The following is a 12,584-nucleotide window of genomic DNA, read 5'->3' on the forward strand; positions in this document are numbered from 1 at the left end:
ATATAGTTCCTTGTAACTGGTTCCCTCTTTCCTACCCACTCTTCCTCTACCCTCCCTGTTTCACCACTCTCACCACTGGTCCTGCCTATCTTATCTAGGCATCATAATATACACAAAAAACAAGACAGTGCAAAAAAGCAACAAAAGAAAACAAAAACTGATTAAAAAAAAGTCTGTTAACTAGTTCAAGGTCTGTTTCTTGACATTTAGGAGTGTTTTCAGGTCGAATCTAATGGAGTGCCACGCCCTGGCCCCAAAGTCTATTTTTGGTACTCCCTTGGGACTTCCTTGCTCAGCTCTCCTTGCTGTTCAGTTGCACGCCCTAAATGTTTTGCCTTAGTGTGGTGGCGTAAGATGGGGCACAATTCCTGAACTGTGTCTCCAGTGGTGTCCTTCATAGTGCTATTGGATTAGTGAGGGACATTGTGTCTTGTAGTGGGGCCGGCCCTGTGGTCCTCTCTCTGTACTGGCTGCTCTGAGCAGGGATATCATCCTCAAGGCTTGATGGGCCAAGATGTGCTCCACTCTCTCTTCCTCCCCCTTCGTTTGCTCCCATGTGCTCTGATGAGACGTCCCTCTCCCTGAACTGTAGCTTCAGTGCTGTCCTCTGAAGTAAATTCTTTTGGGGAGAGGGGGGACTGACTGTCCATGTAGTTGGGATTGGGGCCGGACCTTTATATTTCTACAGCATTTATAAATTTTATCTTTTTTTTTCTCCCACTTCTTCAATTTCCCCATTGGTGTTGTACTCCATTGTACTGAAAGCATGTAATGCCATAAAATTTGTGCCTTAGCTGCATCTCAAATTGTGGTATATAAATTTTTATTAAGTTTAAATACTTGTAAAAATTTGATCTATTGGTTATTTGGAAACATATTTGTTAACTTCCAAGCATACAGGTTTTCTAGCTGTTCAGTCACATCACCGTCAAAGAACAAAGTCTGTGCAATACAAACCCTTCACAATTATTTATGGATACTCGGTTTATTGTCTAGTTTGAGATCAATTTTATAATTGTTTTGTGTGTAATTGGAAAATATATCAATTTTGAAATTAAGCTTTTTATGTTACTTGTATTTATAATAATTGAATTGTTTGGTCTTATCAATTACTGAGGGAAAAATGGTAAGATCTGCCACTAATATGGTGAATTTGTGTTTTCCAGTTTTTATTTTAAATACTTTGAGGCTGGAAAGTCGATTCATTATATATTTACTTTATTTCCAATGTTTTCCCCCAGATGATTGTTTGTGTTTGTATCACTAACACTATCTTTGTTATTTTTACATCTCATTATTTTCAAATCTTTTAATCTATATTCCTTTGTCTCTAATGTCACTTGTATATATACAACAAAGTTTGGTTTCATTTCTAATCCACTTTTACAATTTTTCTCTTTTACTTGGAACATAAAGTTTATTCACATTTGATTAGTGATATTTGGCTTTATTTAATTTTTCTGCACCTTTTAAATTATTTTTCTGTATACCTCTTTTTAAAAATTAGTTTTTAAGAACACAGTTTCTGGTTTCATCTCGATTGTTCCGGCTTGTAGCACAAATTCTTATCAGTGTTTTCTCACCTTCTCTGGAAACTTTAGGGAGCCCTGGTTGCTTAGTGGGGTGCACACTGAGCTGCTAACTACAAGGTCAGCAGTTTGAAAACCCACCAACTCCAACAGAAAAAAGGGAAGCTGCCAACTCCCATAAATATTGAAAGTTCTGTGTGTCCTTTAGGTTCACAATAATTCAGAATTGACCCTGGAAGTGAGTTGCTCTTCTGGGATTTTTATCTGCTTTTTCTCCACTCACTGCTTGAATGTCTATGTGCAGAAAAACATTAATTTTTATTGAGAGAGTATATCATTAACTCAATTATCTTAGTGCGCTTTAATTACTTAAATATATAAGTGAAAATACACACAACAAGACTTGGACCCATTCAGTAATTTCTAGACATAATTATCAGTGACTTTGGTTGGGCACAGTCTTCAAAATGTGATTATTCATATTATTTCTCTTTCGTTTCATTCTGGCTGCCTTTAGGCTATGTCTTACGCTATGACTTTGTCTCAGAATAGTTGTTATCCATTCAATTCTATGTGCGTACTTTTTAAAAAGAGCACCTCCAATTCTCAAGGGTGACACTATTCACTAATGGGTTAAATTATTAACTTAGTTTAAAGGTGAATTCAAAGGATACTTTAAATTCTAAATTTAACAAATAATATCGTGCTGTAGTATCAGGGACTCCTCCACCCTCAATATATCAATTAAGTCTTCAAGAGTTTGAAGTACTATTTCACATTTTTCCTCTTTCTATCAGGATCCATCTCTCTTGTCCCTACTGATGAGCTGTTCAGTAGTGGGAACTAGACACCATAGTTTTCGTCTCAATGAAGAGCCGGCAGTGGTTCATGGAGACAGTCCTGTTAGTCCATTCCTTCTGTAATTTGGTTTCTTTCATTTTCTTTTGCTCTGGACAAATGGATACCAGTACTTCTATCCTCACTCTCCCTTCCTCTCTCCCCTTTTTCCTTCACTGCCATCCAGTCAATTCAGACCCCAGGCAACCCTAAAGATAGAGTAGAATTGCCCCTTTTGGTTTCCAGGGCTGTAAATCTTTTGAGGAGCAGAATCCCTCATCTTTCTCCTGCTGGTTTCAAACTACTGACCTTGTAGGTAGCAGCCCAACACATAACCCACTATACCATCAGGGCGTTGTGTGTATTCACTTTAAAGTTTCTTATTATGACAATATTTGAGCTTCCAGTCAAAAATTTAAACACCTCCTCCTCTTCAGCCTCTATTTAACATGTGTCAAGGAAAGACTAATTTATACTTAGAAGTCCCTACACTTCCCATTTTCTCATAAAACCAATGCAGCTTAATTTTCTGCCATAATCACAATACTGAAACTACTCATAACAGGGTTAGCTATGATCTAATTGCAAAATTCGAGGGACAAGTGTCATTTATTCATAAAACATTAATTGAGCATATTCTGGGCTTTTGGAACTAACCCTGTCAATAAACAAATAGACACTTGTGCCTCATGGGCATATATTTCAGATGGGGAGGCAGATAAAGTAGACATGGGGAAAGGGAAAATAAAGTAAGGATGGGAGTAGAGGATGTAAATTGCAGCATTAATAGGGCAGTCAACTTAGACCTCAGTTTGGAAGATGAGATTTAAAGACTTGTGGACAGTGAGGGAATTTTCTAGGCAAAGGTAGTATCTAGAGCTATGGTTTTCATTGTGGTCTCTGGTCTGATTGAAGGATGTTGGTAGAAATGCAAATTCTGGTGGTTCAAACTTACTAGCCATTCTGGGGTGTAAAATTAAGCCTGTTTCTCGGCTGGGGTATGGGGTTTTGGAATGATCCTGGTGGTCTGCAAAAGCTGAGATACCTACATTGTCTTCTGGATTGTGGGCAGTACAAAAATTTTAATTGCACAGGGGAGAGTCTCAGTAGTTTTTGTTTTTCTGGAAATTGGTCACACTTCTCCTCCCACCTCCATATTGTAATACACTTGGCATTTTTAAAGGACAAAGTGTGTTTTCAAAAAGTTCTTAAAAAACAATTGCACTGTCTTTCAATTCCTTTCCACAAACTTTTTGAAGCCCCTTGTAGAAATGGAAGGAGTTGCAGCTTACACATTATTTGAAGAAATGGAAGGAAGATTATCTGAAATGAGAGTTTTAAGTTGTAATATCAGATGTGACTGGGTATGGTTCGTTGCACAGTGAACTTGAGGTAGATGGCCGCTGTTTGAAGTATTTTTGGGTTCACCTTGGGTGCAGTTTGGTGCACTTTCCTAGTTCTTTAGAATTAAAGAGTACATAAGCAAGCATTAATTTGTGGTTCAAATTGTTGCCTGATGCATGAATAACATTCAGACCCATTTTCATTTCTGAAACAAGCATCAAAGCAGAATCAACCAATCTCAGATTTGGGTGGTTATTTTTCTTGTCTAAAGCCTTGATTAGTGATTAAGCTGTCTGTTCTTTCACTAGTAAACCCACTCAAGCAATCAGATTAGGATCTTTGGAACAGTAGCAGATGTAGTGTCGAAAAATCACCAACCATGGAGTTTTAGACTTAATTTTCTTCTTAGTTTTTAAACTAGTTATGTAATCTAAAAGAAAGATCTATATTCATTGGTTTTCAATACTAAACTTTTGGTGGTGTCCTAATACATGCTAACGTCATTATTTGATTTGTAAGGTAATACATAGATGTGGGGTTTTATAAACTACATCAGGAATGTGGGCCCAAGGCTCGAATTCTGGAAAAAATGTCATGTGAATGGACTTAAATTTGTTGATATTTATAACTATTTCTGCATAAGATTACAAATCTAATATAACTCCAAATATTCAATATATTTCAGCTTCGGAGGAGACAAGTTTATTAGTGTGGATTATGTATTTAGTAATGAAGCTTCTTGTCCGCTACTTATAAATTGTTCTTTTTGAAGTAATTATTTTAGAGATCATGTGTAAAGTATAATTTCAGTTTATTATTATTTTGTGTAATTTTGCCTTTAATGACTTTTACTAACTAGTATATAACATTTTATTTAAGATTGATTATGGTTTTCAGAATTTCTAAAGGTACTGCTTTATTTTAAAGGATTAGAAGATAAAGAACAAAATTTAACTAGAAGAATTAATACATCAGATATTTTGTCTGAAAAGGTAAGATACAGTTCTGTGGTATTAAATATCGGTAAGACTGATTTTTGCACTACTTTTTTTGAAATGGAGATTCTGTGTTACTGTGTCCCTACTGGCATACAGCCTGACAGATAAGAAATGCAGAATGACATCTTAGGCTTTTTGCGCTGGGTTCTATGAATGTTTAATGGAAATGTTAGAGGATATATATTTTTTAAATTTTCATTTTGATTTGGAGATCTCTTCCCATTTTGTTTGGGGGTTTGTCTTCTGTGTTCCAGCTGTGCATAGATAGATCTGACCTATGTCCAGTTCTGGTTCATTCTCTTAAACAGTTTTCTTGGTATGTAATTCACACATACAGTTCAGTAGTTCAATATTGAAGAAGAGTTATATCATCAGTGCAATCCAGTTTATAACATTTTCTTCTTTCATGTACTTACTGGTATTAGCTCCCCATTTTCCCCCAACCTCCCCTTCCATAACCCCAAGAAACCATTAGTCCAGTTTACTGTCTTCTTAGATTTACCTATCCTGGGTTTCACATACAGAAAAACATACTGCAAAAACAAAAAAACTAACAAGAACAACAAAGTAAAACAGAAAAACCTCAAACTAAAATAAAGTAAAATATTAAACAAACCAAAAACTTCCTGCCTTTGAGTCGATACTGAATCTATAGAACAGGGTAAAACTGGCCCTGAGAGTTTTAGAGACTGTAACTGTAGAAAGCAAAAAGCTTTAGGAGTACAAAGCCCAGCCATTGTTCCTCAGTGAGGCTGGTGGTTTTGAACCGTGGACCTTGTGGATTGCAACCCAACTGGAAACCACTGTACCAACATCACTTTTGAACTGCATCTGCAATAATCCACTTTCCAGTGCACGCTGCATAATACGAGCCTATTCACATTCTTGGTCTATGGTCAGAGAGGATTCATCAGAGGTTTGATCCACATGTATTTCCCCTTCCCCTTTTTTTTCTTCTAAGCAATTTTAAAATGGATCAAAAGGAGATCAAATCATAAAGCATTGTATTTTAACCTTTTACAATGCTCTAATCCATTTTATAATGCTCTGTCTGATAACAAGGCTATTCATATCCCTTGGGATTCATTTCTGCAAATGGTTGAACTTCTGCTGTCATTCATATCCTTCTGCAAACCAGGTGTTTACAATTTAAGCTCTGATACCATTCCCACCTTCAGATGTGGATTTTATTACTTACTACCCATGGATCACACAGGCTGGTCTGCTGCTTCTATGTGGACTTCTGTGATATGTCACTTAGCTGGCTGCTTTTTGAAGACAGGTCTTTTAAGACTCCAGACCCTGTTCTTTTTGATAGCTGAGCACCATCTAGTTTCTTCAACATACTTTGTTATAGCACCCATATCTTCATTGATCTCTTCCTGGGATGCAGGGGAGAGGTGAGCATCATGCAGGGCCATGTTATATTAGCTGCTTGTTCATATATTGGGGCTAGGATTAAGTTCGATCTTGGGGTTCTTTTGAGGTTTCATTATGAAAAAGCACAGAAAGATCAATGCCAGAAGAAACTTGCTCCGAGCACAGTCATTACGGGTTCGGTAGGCGCAATTATACAGCGATAATAAGTAAAGATTATAGTAAAGTTATAGAGAGCATGAGAGATAAAAGAGATATATAGAAATAAATGGAATCAGACACATTTTATAGTAGCATTGCTCACCTCAGCCCTGCTTGGTGGTCCATGTGGAGGGAGAGCTTTGAAACTTTAATGCTTCCCAAGCTTTTATCCTCTCTGGGGACGTGCAAGCCCCCTAATTACAGATGAAGACATACGTCACAGGAAAGGGTTGTGCTATAGGTATTAATAATAAACAGATTTGTGCTATTAAGATTTTCATTAGTTTTTATCTCAAAATAGAAATGTTTCAAAGAACCTGGAAGCTTTAGGAAAAAAATGGTAATGAATTTGGGGACTATAATTCAATGATATATGCTTATATATGTAGATATGCAAAAATAAGTATGTGCATATATGTGTTTGAATAGATAAGATCTCTAGTAAATTGACATTCAAGTTTTACAAATAGGGTAAAATTCATTTGGGAAGGTTAGGTGATTTGCTTAAAGTTATATATGAGTAAAGTGTCAGAACAGAAAGTTGAATGAGGTTTCTCTGACTCCTAGTTCAGGGTTCTTTTTGTTATTTCAGTATCTGCATCAAGTAGCATATAATTGTAGGTCAGAATCAGTGATTTCTTGTTTTCAATCAAAAAGTAATAGTTACAAAAAGCAAATATTTTTAAGTGTTAATGAAACAGTGTTGTTCTCTTTACTTTATTACAATCTAGATTAGGACTAGCCAAAATAATTCTCTGTGGAGGGGGGAACTTTTCTAAGTCTGTGGTCTTCAATAATGGTGGCCATTAGCCACATAAGACTAGTAAGCACTTGAAATGAGGTTAGTATGACTAAAGTTAGTTTTGTTAATTTAAGTTTATTTGTCACATGTAGCTTTGACAGTATAGCTCTAGAGCTTCAGCACCAAGCTTTAGGATATTTTATATATATAGTGCTATGTTTAAGTGACTTAGAGCTAAGAAGGAGTCATGATCATTTTAAAACTCATTCTGTACAAATATTTCTCAACAGCAGAAGGTGTAGTTATATTCTGATTTGGGTAAACTGAGAACCCTGATGGCACTGTGGGGTAAGCGTTGGACTGCTAACCATAAGGTTGGTGGTTCAAACCCACCATTTGCTCCACGTGGGAAAGATGAATCTATCTGCTCCTGTAAAGATTTATTGGAAACCGTATATTGGGATGTTATGAGTTGGAGTCGACTCAGTGGCAGTGGGTTTGGTGTGTGTGTGTGTGTGTTTGGGTTAGGGTAAACAAGTATTAAAAAGTTTGTATTGATAGTTCAGTAGGGATTTAGAGTCATTCATGTTATGGGGAAACCAATATGTGGGAGACCTATTTCTTAATGCTGAGAAATAGAAGTAATTGAATTTTAATGGAAAAATGTAATCACCACTCACCTGCAAGGAAAAGTTACTAGATAAATGGGCCTTCTACACAAAATATGCGTAGAAGGGCTTCAAGAGATTAGTGGAGGAAAGTTCCACTTTGAATGAACATTTCGAAGCCCCCCCATGTAGAGTTTTTTGCATTTAACTTAAGGGGTGGAGGGATGCTAAGGAATCCTCCCAACACACCAAAACTCATAAACTTCATGTGAGAACCTCTGATTAATGTTTTAAATGTAATATTTTAGCTAAAATTAGAGGATGTTTTCGTTTTTAAAATCTCAAAAAAATTGGGAATGTCACTTTGAAAACAATTCTCAAATATCTGCACTTAACATGCCTTTTTAATTTAGCTTCATTATTTAGCTAAGAAAAGTCTTAGGTTTTTAAAATATGCAGGTAATAAATATAACCTTTAGAGTGCATAATGTTCAAATTTAAGCTTATTTCTACAGATGCTCTTCAGTAATTTCAAGGATTGAAAATTACACGTAAAAAAGGAAATTTGTAAATTTGAGTCTTGACATTCAAGGTACTTGTTTCCTTTATTACTTGAGAAGCTAGCAAATCATAAGATTATGGAGCATGAGCATTTCATTAACAGTTGTTTCTGTAAGGTGGTGAATATTGTTCCCATATCAAATCTTGCTTTAGTGTTCTATTAAAGTTATCCATGTGGCGTGTAATAATTGCAGGTTGGTTGGCATCATTATTAATACACATCAAAGGATGTAGCATGCATCATGTGGATAGGAAACTACATTTAGTAGAAAACTACTCAACCCTACTTTTACCTTTCAAATATATGTATATTATATATATATATGTCATAGTCTAAGCAGTAATTTTGACTGTATACTAACACTGGTGATAATAAGATACGTAGCATATTTCTTTAAGATAGTCCAATTCTTTTACTTAATTCTTCGTTTCTTAGCTCTTCTGAGTTCTTTTAAATTTTGGGTTTTTAAACAAATTTATTTAATTATTTTAAGTTCTTTGATTATTTTTATTAAAAAATCATTTATAGGGGGCTCTTAGCAATCCGTACATCAGTTGTTTCGAGCGCATTTGTGCATGTGTTGTCATCATTTTCTTAACATTTACTTTTTTTTGTAGAAAAATAATTTTATTAGGGGCGGCTCTTATAGCTCTTATCACCATCATTTTCTTTCTACTTGAGCTCCTCATTTTTTTCCCCGCCCTTCACCCTGCCTCCTTGAACCCTTGATAATTTAGAAATAAATTTCCACTTTCATGTTATTCTTTCTAGTACGGAAAGGCCATTAAATGCTAGTGTCTAATCCTTACTTCTTTTTCTTCAGACTTCCACTTGATCAGTTGTTAGCTCTTGCCTCATTCCACCCTTCCATTGTACATATATGCATATATAGAAACCTACACATTTACATATATACATATATCCTCCACAAATTGATCTGTTTTATTATTGGCACTGAATTAGAGTGTTAGGTTATTTAGAGTATAAAGTAATGTTTCCTTATTTCATCTCCATTTGCCTATTAAATACTTGCCTTTAAATTAACATTAAATTTGGTTATATAAAAAAGTTTATGATTTGGTAATGTTTTTAAGGTCAAAAGATGGAATTTAAAAATTGTCACTGCTTTTTTCTTTCAAAGAAACTTGGTGAAGATGAAGAGGAGTTATCTGAATTACAACTTCGTCTTTTGGCTCTTCAATCAGCTAGTAAAAAATGGCAACAAAAAGAACAACAGGTGATGAAAGAAAGCAAAGAGAAGCTGACTAAGACAAAAACTGTACAGCAAAAAGTTAAGACCAGCACAAAAACGCATTCAGCCAAAAAAGTTAGCACTACAGGTAATCATTTCTGTTAAATTATTATTATTGATTTCCTCTATCAATATAATTTTAAGTTTTTAATACAGAATTTTGAGTTTGGGAAATTTTAAGGCTGAAATGGAGAATCTAAACAGAATTTAGCACAACCAAATATGACTTACAATAATTAAAATAATTTCTAAAACTAGCTTTTAAAAAATTGTAACGTTCTAATATAGTGGTTCTGCTTTTTTTTATTTAAAGCTAAACAAGCATTGCGTAAGCAGCAAACAAAGGCATGGAAGAAACTACAGCAACAAAAAGAACAAGAAAGACAGAAAGAAGAGGATCAGAGGAAACAAACTGAAGAAGAAGAGAGAAGGAAAAGAGAAGAAGAAATTAGAAAAATTCGAGATCTCTCAAATCAGGAAGAGCAGTATAATCGATTCATGAAATTGGTTGGTGGGAAGAGGAGATCAAGAAGTAAAGTAAGAAATGCAGGATAGTTTTATCAAACAGCACTGTATGTTAAAAATAAAATCAAGAAATTACTCAAATTCAAGTTTACTGAAAGACTTAACTAAATTCAGTCAACTTTAAAAGAATTTGCTTTTAAATCCTAGCTTTGATGTGCCTGTTAGGTGCTGCTGAGGCCATGCTGACTCGTAATCTCACTTTTCAGAATAGAAATGCCAGCGGTGTTTTCTAGGGTGTACTGGTAGCCCTGGGCTACCGATGTCAAATTCGCTGGCAAATCTTTGCCCTTATTTAATGATATGTAAATTGGTCCTCACTTGGAAAGACTAGATTAATGCTTGCTTCTCCAACAAATTCTTTATCAAAATCACCTTCATTTGTTGCTAATGCATCTTTTAAATTCTTGCACTAGGGTGAGGCTTAATATGAACCATTAGTACCTGGTTTGACTTACCTACAAATTCTTAAGGCTCATGAGTGGATCTCATTCATAATTCAGGAACTGCATATGATCTTTACAGGAGTTGAGCTGCCTGTATGTTTTTCCCATAGAGCTGTTCGATGAGTTTGAATCACCGACCTTTTGGTTAGCAGCACAGCACTAATGCACTATCCTTATATTTGATATAGCTTATTATATAATTTGGAGGAGAATGGGAGAAGTAGGTGATAATTGGGGATGAGTCTTTTGTAGTTAGAAATACTAAAGTAGGGGCGGAAGGGAGCAGCTGATACCAAGGGCTCAAGTAGAAAGAATGCTTTGAGAATGATGATGGCAACAAATGTACAATGTGCTTGGCACAATGGATGGATGTATGGATTGTGATGAGTTGTATGAGCCCCCAATAAAATGATTTAAAAAAGAAGAAATATTAAAAGTAGAAGAAATGGAAGGAAGACTCTAAAATTATGGTTTGGGAAATTGTTTTTAGCTTTTTCATAATTTTCTACTTAAAAGTAAATAGGATTACTAAATTGTAGTAAAGATTTTATTTAAAAAAATGTTCTCTAAAGTATAGGGGTAGAATTTAATTAATTTTTCATTGTTTAGTAATGTAGAATCAGCAAAGTACCAGATTAATTGTAATGAACTATTTTAGAAAGTGTTGTTGACTCATCATATAGTAGTGGTTTATGTGTACACTACTATCTATACACATATACTAGTGGTGGTAGTGTATGTATAATTTTGTGTTAAGTAATTATTAAGCATTTATTATATAAAACATTGCTAGTGACTCAGCAAGTCAACTGTTTTATGGATAGTGTAACAAAGTTCAGAATTTTGAGCTTTACAAATATTAAACGTTATTAAAAGTAAATGCTAATTGGAGAGAGTCAAGAATTCGATTTGGCTAGGTAAGGAGTATTACAAATATACTTAGAATTTTAACAAGCGTGTTGATAGATTTTCTCTAGTGATAATGTGCTTTGCTCTTCATCTGGAAAAGTTTTGCTAGTTTTTGTTGTAAAACAAAACAGACATCAAAACCTGTCAACTCAAAATTTCTAGTAGCATTTTAGTTAGCATTAGTTGATTCCTAATTAAATTGTGTGTTACTGGATTAGTTTGGAAACATTCTAAACATTTTTAATGAAAGCCAAATCTGCATTCTAAATTTAGTCTTGTTATTAGAGTTATTAAATGTTCAAGTACTTGGTTTTATTTTATAGATGATTAACAACTAACTGAAATGTCGCTGGTCTAAGTAATATTTCTATTCATCTCTCTGATACAGCTATAAGTTATAAACCACAGTGTATTTGTTATGTAATTTGGATTTCCCAAAACAGATGTGGTAGGAAAGTTTCTAACTAGGAGACTGATCTTTGATACTACTCCCTAGAAGATAACTTGTTTTCTACTTTCTACCAAGGAAGAACCTAAGACAAAGTGTTGTGAAACTAAGAAACTTTGTTGTATACTTAGTCTTCAGATCCTGACCTGAGGCGGGCCTTAGATAAGCAACCTACTGATAGTGGAGGAAGCATTTATCAATATGATAATTATGAAGAAGTTGCTATGGATACAGATAGTGAAACCAATTCTCCAGGTAAGTGTCAAAATGTGAAACATTTGTTATGTTTTTAATTATTAACTAGATAATAGTCAAATAGCTCCCCAAGCTTTTGAAGTAAAGTGAGATTTGATGGTAGATTGTATAATCCTAGACATTATTTGCTTCTGTCATTGCTAAGGGTACAGATCACAAAAATGTCCAAGTCAAAAACATTTTTCCCCCCAAGCATTTCTTTTTAGACAGCTTATATACATTTTGTAAATTTTTAGACAGCTTACTTACATTTTGTAAACTGACCTACTGACCTGAAAAGTGAAGATTGTGAAAGATGAGAACACTGCTCCTAAAACTTTGGAAACTGAACACACAAAAAGTGTAGATCTTGTAACTCTATATGAGATACTCTGTGCTTTAGTTGGGGGCAGGGGTCTTTCTTGCTTGTAGAATTTCTCTTTTCTGCCAATGATAAATGACAGGAATTGGGGGGTGGGAAGTGGCACCAGTGGCATCTCAGGAGACTGGTTAGAAGTGATCAGAGCTGTGCCTCAGGTGGCACATCCTAGCAGCTGCCTTTTTTTTTTTTTTAA

At 34.9% G+C, this 12,584-nt stretch overlaps 1 protein-coding gene across 1 annotated transcript in view; it reads left to right on the forward strand.

Annotated features, from left to right (window-relative positions):
* Nucleotides 1-12,584, forward strand: part of ZFC3H1 (zinc finger C3H1-type containing) — a 63,677-nt gene that overhangs the window by 13,094 nt on the left and 37,999 nt on the right. The window contains exons 3-6 of the mRNA XM_004700785.4: nucleotides 4,638-4,702; nucleotides 9,340-9,538; nucleotides 9,764-9,987; nucleotides 11,907-12,030. Of these exons, the coding sequence (XP_004700842.1) occupies nucleotides 4,638-4,702; nucleotides 9,340-9,538; nucleotides 9,764-9,987; nucleotides 11,907-12,030 (612 nt within the window). The remainder of the gene's footprint in view (nucleotides 1-4,637; nucleotides 4,703-9,339; nucleotides 9,539-9,763; nucleotides 9,988-11,906; nucleotides 12,031-12,584) is intronic.

The sequence above is a fragment of the Echinops telfairi genome, unplaced genomic scaffold (assembly GCF_000313985.2).
Source record: "Echinops telfairi isolate 266 unplaced genomic scaffold, ASM31398v2 ScPeMD7_2;HRSCAF=8, whole genome shotgun sequence".
Taxonomy (NCBI): domain Eukaryota; kingdom Metazoa; phylum Chordata; class Mammalia; order Afrosoricida; family Tenrecidae; genus Echinops; species Echinops telfairi.